Raw genomic sequence first — 15,113 nt, 5'->3', positions numbered from 1 at the left:
CAGTGAAACCTGCCACCCAGCGGAACACGGTTGCATGACTTGGAGCAGATTCACCACACACTGCTTGTAGCCAATTGTGAATCATAGCTGTAAGCACACAGTCTTTCCACAGGAACCACGTGATTCACCACTCACCATGGTACACCTTCCATGCTGATATTGTACACCTCCACTTGCCAGCACCATACTTGTCCACGACAGTGTTTTGTAATATTTATTGACCTTGACGGTGTCACCATGCATCAAAAAGTCCTTGTTTGGCTTTGGTCTTTTGTGGCAATGATGTGTGCACTCCATGGACAGTCGTTTTGTTTCAAGTCTCATGCAACATCCATGTCTTGTCCTCAGTCACAATAAGATTCAAAAACTGTAATGCACAATCCTGAAGCTTCTTTTTGCTATCTTCTATAATTGTGTGTCTGTGGTACCCAAGAGACACACAATTTACATAAATTCAGTTTGTGAGACAAGATTGTGAAGCCACGACCGGAAAATGTGTGGAAACTGCACTGAACAGGGTGAATCGTATGTTCTCTGTTATCTTCTCTTTCACTGCACAGACCAAGTCATCAGCCATCACCATTGCATTTCTCATCATTAGGACTAGCGTTTTCATGCCTTAGCATATTTTTTTTCGGTAAGAGTGATGTGTTCCCTAAATATATAAAAATTCATGTTATGAAGAAACCAAATAAATGTAGGTGCTATTTAAAGGCATATTTATGCATATTTTGTCATTTCTATGTGATAGAGCATATTTTGATAGATTTTTCATCATATTCGGCATATTTTTGCTTTTTCAAGAAACATACAGCTATTTTGAAAGTGGATTCATTCTTACTCCCATGTTCACTCAAGTTGTTGAATTTTTTACAATTATACGTCTGTTTACTTCCTGAAAAATAGTGAAAACCAGTCTCCTTTTTCTAATGGAATGAAATCAGAAAATGGATCACCGACCATACTTCACATGTGGCGGGCATCTCGATTTTCTTGAACATTATCACAACTCACTGCAAAGCATCTGCACTATTATCTTTCCTCCAACAGATGTCTGTGCCTTGCCACTGGATCAAACAACTTGGCGCATATGCACACCCGCACGATCGTAATGCTGTGGCACGAATTGCAAACAGAACATACTTCTGGGCGTATGTGTTTTCAGTCTGTTCCTTTGTTTTTCCACAATCTACAATTGAATCTACATATGAGTGCTCACTGAATTGCGACCACCTACCTAATACTTTGTTGGTCCACCTTTGGCTCAGCAGACAGTCTGGACACAACGTCGCATGGATTCCACGAGGTGCTGATATGTCTCCACGGGGATCTGACACCATATATTCCTGACGGCATCCCATAACGAGCCAACTGACGTCAGTGCCTGGATGCATGGTTCAAAGAGCTCGTTCCACAACATCCCACAGATGCTCTACGGGATTAAGATCGGGGGAGGTAGGGGGCCAGTTCATATGCTGCATCTCTGTGGAATGTTCTTCTAGCCAAAAGAGTACAGTCCCACCTCAGTGGCACCGTGCATTGTGGGGTGTAAGTGGTCCCCTAACACCTCCCGATACACAACGGATGTCACATGGCGGTCCATATACACCAATGGTCCCAGTCCATGCCAACACAAGCAACCTCACACCATACAGCTGCCCTCACCTGCCTGTACAGCACTCACCATGCAGGAAGGGTCCATAGCCTCGTTCTGGTGGTGCCACACATGCACACACCCGTCACATTGGTGTAGCAAAAACCATGATTCATTGCATGCAACACACACTTTTCCGTTCGTCCACGGTCCAATAAGCATACTCGCTCGTGGGCCCAAGCGAGACAAAGTCGGTAGTGACTGTGAAGGAGTGGGTGATGAGTGGGTCGGGTTGTCTGCTGTGGAAATTCATGTGTGCCAGTGTGCTATATGGGTGTTTCACATCCACTGTTGTATTGGTCCCGTAATTCCTGGACGTTGATGGTGCGTTCAGCTGTCACGAGCCGTTTGACTCTTATGTTCTCCCTTTGGTGTCACCTTCCACACCCTTAAAATTCTGCGTCATGGTGGTCGTTGCCACTCTCACTACACTGGACTGGGCACATTCGACCAGTGTTGCTGTCTGGGTTATTGACACGCCTGATGTTTGGCACTCACAATCATGCCCTTTTGGAACGACGATATATCCCATTTTAACATGTGCTGTTCAACTAACATGTAGCGTTGTGTCTATATATTCACCACGATACTTCCAGTCAGGGTGGTCATGTGATCAGAGCAGCTGCTGGGCCGTTCCTTGTTGTTTGGAGGGATGGTCGCAAATCAGTGAGCACTCAGTGTATATTGGAAATAACATGAACTTTCGGAGATGTGGAAAGTCTTCAAGCCTTGAATTGTGGATCATTTCATCCTGTGTGTGTCCGTCCTGCCACTTCAGATTGTAATGAAATTTGATACATGGTGTCTTTACACAAATTTAAGAGCCCCTGTTTCACCTTTGAAATTCCCAGCTCATTAAAATTTCCCACCATTTGATGGGGTTCTTTTTGCAAAATGCAATTTTAATTTTGTTTTGCTGGTACAAATATTAGCAATATTTTGAAATTCACCACACCTCATTTCATGGCGATTCGAAATATAATTCTTTCCAGGAGGAGTTACATTAAAACTTCATAGAAATTAGTGTTTAATTCATTCTTTTAATTACCATGGTACATGAGGGAACCCTGAATTTACATTCTCAAATCTTCCCCTCTCCGGACTCCTGGGAAAACTGCCTTCCCAGCACACCACGGCAGAAATTAATGTGTAATTTCAGTTCTGTCTCTTTTTGGTCATTTGCATGCACATGAAGATATGGCATACTCGAATTACAAAACAATATATCCATTGTTACTATTTAAATTCCGGAAATTGTTTCTGCAAGCTGGCAAATGTTTTTTTAGGTGATGTGTGGTCAGCATGAGGAACCCCCAGTTGTTATTGTAGGTTTCCATGACCTGGTTATGCTACTCATTCATATCTGCACAATTTCATCACGATGGTGGGTAGCCACCAGTCCCATACACTGGCCGAAATCTCAGGCAAGTTATTAAAGCCCAACAAAAATTATCGGACAGACTGTATTCAGCTCATATTTACATGAGGTATCAGCTGTTATTTACAAAAAACTGAAGATTGCAACACTGATCAATAAGCTCACCGTTATTGTCATTTTAAAGATGGTGCCTCCTCCACACACTTGCACCAGCTACGAGCAGTGGTTTCTTGCCCTGTGGAAATCCACAGTGTACAGATATTCTACAGCAAATAAATATTCAATATCTGTATGCATGCTTACCACATCAGCAAATTTACAGATCAAGGAGGAAATTCTACAGCAGCCTCAGTTCGCCAGGAAGATGGCCACTGGCTTATAAGTGACTGCATGTGCATCCCATTGAGTACGGTGTCACGGAATAGGAAGGCAAGAATGCAATTTGAGAGATGTCAGTTACAAATGTATATAATTCACAAATGAATCAATAGAACCGGCATACACAACAACTTACGTAGTGCAATGGATTATACATGTCCATTTATTCTGGACGAAGACACAAATTTATCAGTGAACATAAGAAAATTGTAACAGATGACTAATGATAGATAGGTCTATCATTAGTCGGTATACGACACATCCCAAAGACTGTTCTTCTTGGGGTATGGAGACACTAACTCAGGCTTGAAAATATATATATATATAAATATACGAGGTTTGGCTAGAAAAAAAACAGATTGATGTTGCTATTGGCAAACAACGAATGCGCAAAGGTTGAGCAATGCATGATTCTATACTACCATACCCTGCCTACAGAATGACTAATTGCCCTGGGTGCAGGCCTCTCAGTTTCGCTGTGGCACTTGGACAAAGCGGAACGTGCGTCTGTGCTCCGTCGGAAAAATGCTGAGTATTAAAATGGAACAGCGTGTCAATATGAAGTTCGTTTACAAACTGGGGAAATCCGCAACAGTAGCGTACGACATGTTAAAATCTGTGTACGGGGATGAGTGTTTATCACGCACACAAGTGTTTGAGTGGTTTAAAGAAGGACAGGAAATGATCCAAGACAACCCACGTTCAGGACGACCATGCACGTCGAAAACGGAAACAAACATTCAAAAAGTTAGTGATGTGATTTGAAAAGATCGTCGATTGACCATTAGAGCAGTTCCTGAAATCACAGGAATAGACAAAGAAAGTGTTCGACAAATTTTACACGAGAATTTGAACATGAGTAAAGTGTGTTCAAAACTCGTGCCAAGGAACCTGACATTGGAACAGAAGTGAACATTTGTACGGACACTTTGAAGAACATTGAAACAGACCCTACATTCTTAGAGAGAGTGATAACCTGTGATGAATCGTGGTTTTTCACGTACGACCCTGCCACAAAGCACCAATCAATGCATTGGAAGACCCCGAGTTCGCCACGTCACAAGAAACCTCGCATGAGCAAGTCCAAATTCAAAGCCATGATGATTGTCTTTTTCGACATTCGAGGCATTGTGTACGTTCATTGGGTACCCCAGGGTCAAACTGTAAACCAACATCATTACATTAATGTGCTGAAAACCCTTCGTGAGCGAGTAAGAAGACGACGACCTGATTTGTGGCAATGGAAGTCATGGATTCTACACCAAGACAATGCTCCTGTCCATACGGCCCTGTCAGTGAAGACATTTTTGGCTAAATATGGCATCCCAGTGTTAGAACATCTGCCGTATTCGCCGGACCTTGCTCCCTGTGACTTCTTTTTATTCCCCAGAGAGAAGTCCGCCCTAAAAGGAACCAGATTTGAGACAGTAGAAGCTGTGCAAAGAAAAGCGACGGATGTAATGAACATGATCTCCGAAAATGACTGGCAACACTGCTTCCAGCAATGGAAAATTCGTATGGAGCGGTGTAAAGATCGTGCAGGGGAGTAATTTGAAGGAGATAAAGTTCCTGTTGTACAAAATGCCGAATAAAAGATTTCATAGCATCAGTCCGGTTTTTTTCTAGCCAAACCTCGTATATATATGTCAGCAGTTCGTCTGTGCTAAAATGCAGAAAGCTTGTGCTACCCTACATGTAGAAATCTACTAGACAAAAATCAAATTAAAGTTTTATTTTTAATTTGATTCTCTCTTTTCACATGTCTAGAAATGTGTACTGGAATGTAGCCTATTTCATTGAACCTGCTTGTCCTTTCAGATAGTGGTGTTTCCCAGGAAGATCTGAAGAAAGACATATGGGTGCTTCGGCATGGTCCTCAGCTCATAAAGTCCAGATTGGACAGGTGTAGAGAAGTGGAGTTATCACCAATTAAGCCTTGGATGATGAGATGTACTGAGGAGGTGTTTTCAAAGTAAGAAATTATATTGTATTTAATAATATTGTGTATTCTTTGCAGAAAGTCTGGTCCAGTGCCTAGGAATGACAAGAAGATTTTTATTGTATGGTTGCCTAACTAATGAGTAGCTATTTCTTTCTGGAGATACTCTGACCCAACTATCTTCCTCACAAAGCACACCACAACCAGAATAATCATTCTGTAAAAGTCACACATTTAGCCTTTAGCGGACAAGTAGTAGCTCCACGTGTCAGTAATTGGAACGTTGTTTCTTCAAAACTAAGTAACTTGTGGCACAACAGCTCGTGAGGGCCAGGGCCTTCCTACTGACTGCAAGCCTCACTCCCACGTGCCAAGGTGGGAGACCATCCAACCAGTAACAGGGTGACGTGTGGTCAACACAAAGAACCCTCAGTCGTCGTCGTAGATTTCCATGACCAGGTGACACTACTCATTCGTAGCTCTCCAATTTTCTCACTGTGGTGGGTGGCCACCTGTCCCATACACTGGCTGAAATCTCAGGAGAGAAGTTACACTTCCCCCAGGAGACTCGAACCTGCATGCCTCCTGTAGTCGGATCCCAAAGCATAATGCCTTAGATCACACGGCCACATATATGTTAGAAACTACACATGAATACTGAATATGATTTTTTTTGTAATTTTCTTCCTTTTCCTTTAACTTTCATTATTGGGAGAGAAAAAAATATTTCATATCTCTTCAACAATTAGTTCTTCATCTACAACTTTTTTGTACATTGTGGTAAGTTTGACAAGCACATGCTTGAAAAGTTTCCATCCAGAGAAGCTATACACATGGAAGAGGCTCCCATCCACTAGAGGGTAATGGGTTAATAGGGTGGTGACAGACCTGGAAAACCTGGAAAAGTCAGGGAATTGGAGAAGTCAAAAAGAAGTCAGGGAATTTTGTCTTGATTGACAAATGTTTCTTTGTTGAACTGTAGATGCGATGTGATGCAATGGACCTGCCAGACATTTGATTTTGAAGAAGTCATAATAAGCGCTGCACTTAAATGGGAAATCATCTTGCCAGGTTTTGGTGTAAACTTTTAGGTCTCTATTATCCATTGGACGCAACCATGGTGCCAGAAACAAGTGACGGAAGGGGACGAGAAATTTCCAGTGAGGCAGATACATTTGATGAACCTCTAAATGTCACATTTAAAATGTATTGACATTTTTTTTTCCTTGTCTGTGGGAGCTATAAGGGGTCGGACCTGTCGACGAGAAGGTTGCACCCACTCTGGCACCGTCCGACAGATGTTCAACACCGTAGTACGGCATTGTCTGGACATTATGAAGGAATGTTGAAATGAATAAGGCTTTTATCCAACCTGGATTTTTTGTTGTCTGCTGTAAAACTACATTTGATCCACCAAAAAAGCTTGGAATCTTTTCCACAACTCACCTGGTCGATAGCCTGAGAGAATAATTTCATCATTCGTCACCAGGAAAGCTTCAAGACTTAAATCTGACTAATGTTGAATTGCGACAAAATGTCTTACATTGTTGTGGTCAGTTTTGTCAGTTTCACGGTACTTGGATATACAGGGCTAGCATACATGATTCATTCGTTTTGAAAAGGCTATATTTTCAAAAGTATTACACGTACACATATGAAAGATATATGAAAAGAACCACAAACTCACCAAGTTTATACACCCTCTACAAATGTTCGATATGTGCCCCTTTGATTACACGACACACGTCCAGACGATACTCGAGCTCATTCCATACATTTTGTAGCATAGTCCTGTCAACGGTCTGCACTGCAGCACTGATGCGTTCTTTGAGCTCGACTAAGGATTGGGGTAGTCAAGGTCCTTAACGTACCCCCACAGGAAGAAGTCGCAGGGCGTTAAATCAGGAGATCTGGAAGGCCAGGGGAACAAAGCTAGGTCATCCTCACAAATATGCCCAATCCAGCGATGTGGAAGTTCATCGTTTAGGTAGTCACAAACTGGGATATTCCAATGAGGGGGTGCCCCATCTTGTTGGAAGACAAAATCCCTGAAGTCAGCACTGAGTTGCGGGAACAACCACAACTGCAACATATCCAGGTAACATTTACCGGTCACAGTTTGCTCAGCGAAGAAAAGCGTCCCATACATCTTTGTTTATGACACTGCACAGAAAACATTCACCTTTGGCGAATCTCTTTCAACTGTCACGACTGCACGTGGATTTTCCGTGCCCCAGAATTGCACATTATGACGATTCACGTTCCCGGATAAGTGGAACGTTGCTTCATCGCTGAATATCAACTTTGCGGCGAAATCCTCGTCCTCCAATGCTTCCTGCAAAATTCTAGTCGACGGGCGTAATCCTCCGGCTTTAATTGTTGCAGGAGCTGCACACGGTACTGTTTGAAATGCAACCGTTGATGCAAAATCTTCCACACAGTTTTCTGTGGTATTCCAAGTTCACGGCTTGCTCAGGCCGTTGATTTTTTTGGATTACGCACGAAACTATCCCTCACTCTCTCCACTGTTTCTTCTGGCACTTTTGTGTCCTTGAATTGCCGATACCACCTCAAAATGCTTTGTTTACGTGCCGGTTCTTTTCTATACTCTCTTCTGAAAGCGCGTTGCACAGCTATAACAGACGAACATCTGGCATATTCAAGCACACAAAAACTCTTTTCTTGCTTTCCCTTCATTTTCGACAGGTCCTAACCTCGTGCTGCCACCTGGAATATACAATACAAACTTTGTGAGTTTGTGGTTCTTTTCATGTATCTTTCATGTGTGTACGTGTAATACTTTTGAATGAATGAATCATTTATGCTAGCCCTGTACCGTGAATGTTTGTACTGAAAGAGAAGTCACATTGATAATGTAACACTTTGTTTTGTAAAATTCCATTGCTTCACTTTCAGAACGTTTAGTCCTGAGAAACAGGTTTAGATATGTTAGAGTTTTGGGTGCCAAGCGGATGCCATGTGTTGCCATGTTCACATCAAACAAGCTGCTAATTCACCATACCAATATCAATCATGTGTGCATGAATTAATTTGTTTGTTTGCTTTATATAGAAAAGAGACCTAGGATACAAGCGTTAATGCTTCGAAAATACAAGTTTGTAAGTTTGTAGTCATGGTTTTTGCAAGCGGCAGACGAACATTTAATAACGACAAAGGCTTAGAAGAATAAGAAATTACAAAATGTCTTCATTAAAAACAACTAATTTACTTTAATCTCATTTAGTCATAACTTTAAAAATAATAAAATATTTTATTTAAGCCTTCTTGCAAATGAGAAAAGCCCTGTAAAAGTTTGTGAATTGTAATAATTTTTCAAATTCACTATTTTTCAGAACGAATATAAATCATAGAGAACTTAAGTCAACTTCTTGTAAGCTAATGTAGATACTTAATACAGTCCATACCTGAAAGCTGTATGAGTTTATTTTCCATGTACAAATATGTAGATTTAGTTCAAAATTGTCAGGGAAAAAATACAAATTTTGTCCTGGAAAAGTCAGGGAATTTCATTTCTGCTTGTCTGTAGCCGCCCTGGTTAAGTTAACTGCCCATTCCAAAAATGTCATTCCTCCATAAAAAGTGTGTTTTTGTAAATCTCATGGACTTGGATGCACAGTCTTCAGAAAAGTACTTTTCAAAAGTAACCGGTTACTTCTTACGATTATTTAATTCTAGATGAAATGTGACTAATATAACATGGCTCATGCATGAAGTACAGAGTTGGGCACAAAAAACGAGCCCACCTCATCTCGCTTGATCTGAAACTAAAGTTACTCCTAAATTAATGTTCTTCAGAAACAAGAACATGGGCAGATATGGTGTGAGGTTGGATGTGACTTGCCAGATGGGGGAGGAATGAAATGGCCGAATGTAGAAGAAATAATAGTTTGAGAATGTCTGACAAGATGAGGCAGGCCATTTTTTCATGCCCAAAATATACATTAACTTTTTAGTATTTGGTCTAGGAATTAATTTGTGCGGTTGTTACGCACACATTGAAGCTGTAGTTCAAACACAAAATACATAAATACCTTAAGAAAAATATTGTCCATCGCGAGCCACCACTTTCGCCCATCTGTCAGGCAAGTTACGGATTCCGTGGCGAAAGAAGTCCTCATCCTTTGAAGCGATCCAGTCAGAGACCCATTTTTCGATATCTTCTGAAGAAGTGAACCGCTGTCCAATCAAATCGTTGTTCATGCAATCTAACAAGTAGTAGTCCGAAGGTGCAATGTCTGGTGAATACGGCGGGTGGGGTAAAACTTCCCATCCGACATTTTCTAAAAAGGTTTTGACCGGTTTTGCGACATGTGGGCGAGCGTAATCATGTTGAAAAATAAGTTTATCATGTCTGTTCTCCCATTCTGGTCATTTCCTGGCCTTGCTTCAAATGCATTAATTGTCGTCGATAACGTTCTCCATTAATAGTTTCACCCGGTTGCAGCAGCTCATAGTACATCACACCTTTCATACCCCACCATATGCACAGCATAACCTTTGCCCAGTGAATATCTCGTTTTGGTTGTGATGGACCTGGTTCACCTGGCTTCGCCCAGGCCTTTTTTCGTTTCGGGTTCTCGTAATGGATCCACTTCTCATCGCCAGTAACAATGCGATGCAAAAACCCCTTTCTTTTCTGTCTTTGAAGCAGCAATTCGCAAATGGTTTTTCGTCTTTCAACGTCTCTGTCTTTCAATTCATGTGGAACCCAATGTGACATCTTTTGAATCATTCCCATGGCTTTGAGGCATTTGGAAACTGTTGTTTGATCAACGCCTAATGCTTCTGCAAGTTCTTCTTGCGTTTGACACGAATCCTGATCGAGCAATGCTCTCAATTCTTCGTCTTCAAATTTTTTTGGCTGTCCAGGTCGCTCTTGGTCTTCCAGGCCGAAATCACCACTTCTAAACCGTGCAAACCACTTCTGACACGTTCGCTCAGCTAGCGCATGGTCACCATACACTTCCACCAAAATACGATGACTTTCGGTAGCACTTTTCTGCATTTTAAAGTAATGAAGCAGAACACCCCGCAAAAACACTTTATCTGGCACGAACTGCGCCATGTTCAGTTGACTACAAAATGCTGTTGTTGACGCATCAATTTCGCATTTTTGCAGAAAGAAAATGTTACGGAAAAGTATCAGCTGGTATTGGTAGATGAATTCCAACCGATACTTTTCGATACTGATGCATCGGTAATGGCTCAGCCCTAAAAAATACCACTAATAATTTTCTGTAACCAGTGTAGGTAGTATCGAAAAAGCTCTCCCTCCATCCATCCTGAATATTTTTTTCTGTGCATTGATGACCAAGATGGAGCATTTACCACTACATGTTTTTGAATTTCAAAATCTTTTTTTCGATACAACCTACTATATGTGTCTGTTGTATTGATGATTTATTGCCAGAACTATTATTATTATTATTCATGCTGTGGTACTTTTTAGTGTGTAAATATAAAGATATGCAATTACCAGGGCTAGGATTTATATGTAAATACATACCGTGCGTTCATTTCGATCTTCAGCCGAGAGATCGGGAGAAGCATGCTGGGCAGCGCTGACAGAGATGCCGACTTTTGCAGCCTATAATGCTCGCTTATTTTTATGGACATATGCAGACATTTATATAAATATTGCAAAACGAGCACTAACCTGTGTTTTAAGAGTACGGTTTTAATTTTAGTAGCTTAGTGGCTGTATGTGCTGATGATTTTGACACGTCCATCTCCTGTGAAACACGGCGTAGAGGTTTGTTTGGAGAACGTTCTAACGCTGCACCAATTTCATCGAGTTTTGCTTCGGTTAGAATCCGTCGTTTTTGCTTAGGTGTTTTAAAATTTAACGATGCAGTTTCTCGTAATTTAAGGACAAGATGTCTAACCGTATCTCTATGTGGAGGTGAAACGCCTGGGAATTTCTGTACAAATTGCCTACACACGTCTCGACACGAGTCTGTTTTCACGTAAGTGTCATACATAAAATTTCTTTGTTCTAACGTAAACCTTGCGGCCGGCATTTCAGTCGTCTCACCGACACAACACACATACACACTGCAATAACACAAACAAGTAACGGAAAGTAACCAAGAATAACACTCTTGCGCACAGTATGAAATTAACACACTCTTGGTTTACATCTGCTCGCCACCATATTCACAGCTCTGTCTTCATCTAGTCGCGAAGGAACAAAAAACTCGAGCTCGGAGATTTCGGATTGCAAGGAAGCTCACAAAACCATTGACTTTTAACGGTTTCGTCTATAGCGTAATCTTGATACAGTGTTGAACATTCAAAACCTCCAAACGATCCCCATCGACACAAAATGCTTTCAAGGATATAAACTTAAGGAGGACGTTACTGGTCCAAACTATGATTAAAATGTTTTATTATACGTGGCCCTTAACATCGTTTCTAAAGCGTATTTATTTGTGTATATAAGGGCAGAACTTGGATGAATTACAGAATAACTTTTGCGTGTTATAACACAGGTTAGTACTTGTCTTTTGCAATATTTATATAAATGCTGCGTATGTACATAAAAATAAGCGAACATTACAGGCCGCAAATGTCGGCATCTCCGTCAGCACTGCCCGCCACGCTTCTCCCGATCTCTTGGCTGAAGATCGAAATGAATGCACGGTACCTTTAGTTTGTCGAATAACCACTGAAATTTTATAATATCTTTACAAATAGTAATGTTTGTAGTGATTTAACACACATTTTATTGTCAATATTTTTCCATATTTCTAACTTCAATACATACTTTTTACATATTTAAGAAGAACATATTTTAATTTTACATATTTCAACAGTTTTATTTCACACATTGTTCGTATTTAATCCTTTTTAGTTGTTCAAAAGAAGAAATTATATGTCTCCATGAGCATTTCACTGTCTAGGCTCCAGTAAGTGTTCTTGTAGGAATTGTACAAAGGAGGCTGTCATTTGTGCTGCCTAAAGCGATGCACGTTGTTTTCTTGGTTAAAATTGCCATTATTTTATGGGTGACAAGTTCATTCCAACAGAAAAAGCTGCACGGCTTATCTGGTGGCAGTATATGTACTGATTATTGTTGCAGAAGCCGGCATCATTTGAAAATGTACAACAAAGGCAGCCAACTCTCGCCCATGACAATGAGGCAATAATACTGCTTAAGGAGGAGTGTTGTGATCTAATTGTCGAGGTTTAACACATTTGCAGGTTATTAGTTCTCAAACCAATGTTTTTTTGTGGCTTGTCATTTTCAAGCATTAATGCAATGGAAAATAATACATTGTTTATTTTATTTGAGATCACACACATGAAGAAATCACAATGAAGAAGTCGTCTTTGCAACGTTTTGGGTCATTTTATGCATGTGTTAGTCCACATTTTGCCAATTTTTAGTCCATGTGTATGTACATATAAAGCCACTTGTTAGTACATATTAATCCCAGCTATGGTACTTATGAGGTACGAATTATGCACTTTTTCTCTTCACCTTCAGTTGCATGAGGAGACATATTCAGAGCAAAGATCTGCTTGAAGACTATGGCAGCGTGACCGACTACCTCGCAGAACGTTTACAGTGTAAACCTGATCTAATTGGCTATCTCAGCCGAAAAAACAGTAACTTGTTGAAAATAAATGTGGTTAAATTGAAAGAGATTTTGGACTATCTGTATGAAGAAGGATTCTCAACGGAGCAAGTGTGTTTGGCTCCTCGTATTCTCAGCCATAGCTTGGAGACCATACGTTCAAGATTGCAAGAATTGAGATCATTTGGGTACAACCCCAACAGTCTGCTAGTATTATGTAAAAGCAAGAAACAGTACAATGACTTCTGTAACAGGTTACTGATGAAGAAACGAGTATATTTATCATGAACTTGTCAGTATAATTGTATCATACAAATATATTTTTACATGTAAATAACAGTATGTTGATGTGTAATAGAAACTTTTACTTTTTGTACTCAAATTCATTTATTGCCTATTCTGATCGCATTTCCAGCTGGTGGCTCGGAAGCAACGAATCAGCAATCGGTTGAATTCTCTTCAACTGACATCAGACATTTTCATGTCACAAGGCACCGAAAGTTGCTGGTGAGACGAAACAAATGAGCATTGGATACACAGCGTGTTGCCAAAGGTACTGTAAAATGGGGGGCGAGAGACTTGATCAGCATTCAGGGTGGCTACTCACCGGGAATTCCGGGAATTATGCGTGAATTCTACTTAAATTTTTCTCCGTAGACGGGAAAAATTACAACTTTTTTAATACAAATCCTATTCACATTTTATGCAAATAAAAAATATTTTCGTAAAGTTTTCTTGCTCGCTTTGCTTGCCATTCCTCCTTTTCTTAGTCTTATCAAGTTTATAACCATAGCTAAGGGACAGCGGGAGTCGGCCCTGGGTGCCGAACTATCTAAATGAAAAAATGTTGTAAAATTGATTGATTGATTTGTGGTTTTAAGTCCACTTTATGCACAGAAAGGATAATCGGGACTAGACCTACAGTTTAACTACTGTGCCATGTGTTGAAAAAATAATTGAAATAGTTTGTTCGAACATAAATGCTTTAGCACCAACTTCTACCCGCTTTTTGCATAATTTATGAGGATAATAACGTCTTTGATACTACTACTACTAATAATAATAATAATAACAACAACAATGTTGGTCCCGGCAGGTTCGAATCATGGCTTGGTCATGGATGTTTGTGACAGTCCACTCATCCCCATCGCTCAACTTAGAAAACGTGACACAAGAAGCGAAGTAAAATAAAACAAATCAATAATAATAATAATAATGTTATTATTATTAGTACATTTATCCTGGCATTTTCTCCCTGCCCGCTCAGACAAAAGTTCTTGGTTGCGCCTCTGCTTGTAAATAGAAACTCAGCACTTAAATGAAATATTTTAATTATATTACGTATACCGTTTAATTGAATTATCATTTTTGGATGTTGGAATCACATAGACCCTTTATATTATTAAGATATTTGTGAGTGGATGTTAAGAGGCCGTAATACGTAAGGTTGAAATAGAGAAAACATCTGCTTGAATTTTTGGTAAGTTCACCTTGAAAACCGGGAATTATAATTGAATTTTATCATGGTCCTAGAGTGGCCACCCTGGCATTGTTCAATAGTACACAAAACACCCAAACACTGTACCAACAAGCTAATAAAAACGTTTTAACGGGAGGGTGATGTTACCCCCTACAGCTTTAACTTTGAGGTTGTTGACACTCATTGAACCACACACTCCTGTAGACAATTGGTGGACAGATACAGCTATGTAGGTCAGCTGCCAGTTGAATCTGCGATCAGTATAGAAGTGTACGTATTCTCAAAAGTCTCTTGCCCCTGTGGAGAACAATTGAATCGCTTATTGCAGAAAGGCCCTATGTCCACCTTATGGAGATTTGACGTAGGGCCTTTGTGCAATCACCTATTCAATTAGAATCCATTGGACTCTCTTCAATTCGAATTCTTCGGTAATTCAAACAGAAGTTTATTCCCCTTGAAATTCATATTGAAACCAATGTTAAAATTCACATGTAATTCGAGTTTTCGAACTTTTGGAACCTCGATTTTTCGTTTCTCAGGGGACCAAACTGAAAAAACTTAAAATGTTGGAAAATGTAAAGTCGAGGGAATTGGGATCATCAAGATTGAATGTATTATACGAGGGAATGTAAAATCGGGGTTCCAGTGTATTTGGATAATTCGAAGACATATAGAGAGCCAGC

The 15,113-nt window shown here is 40.3% G+C and overlaps 1 protein-coding gene across 1 annotated transcript in view; it reads left to right on the top strand.

Annotated features, from left to right (window-relative positions):
• The window catches only part of mTTF (mitochondrial transcription termination factor), a 30,657-nt gene extending 17,381 nt beyond the window's left edge, over nucleotides 1-13,276 (top strand). Inside the window, exons 4-5 of the mRNA XM_083112294.1 lie at nucleotides 5,229-5,382; nucleotides 12,860-13,276. Of these exons, the coding sequence (XP_082968420.1) occupies nucleotides 5,229-5,382; nucleotides 12,860-13,238 (533 nt within the window). The 3' untranslated portion in view covers nucleotides 13,239-13,276. The remainder of the gene's footprint in view (nucleotides 1-5,228; nucleotides 5,383-12,859) is intronic.
• The last annotated feature ends 1,837 nt before the right edge of the window (nucleotides 13,277-15,113 follow it).

This window comes from Lepisma saccharinum, chromosome 26 (genome assembly GCF_977018435.1).
Source record: "Lepisma saccharinum chromosome 26, izLepSacc3.1, whole genome shotgun sequence".
Taxonomy (NCBI): Eukaryota; Metazoa; Arthropoda; class Insecta; order Zygentoma; family Lepismatidae; genus Lepisma; species Lepisma saccharinum.
Note: the sequence above shows the minus strand (reverse complement) of the source record. Positions and strands in the feature narration are given on the sequence as shown.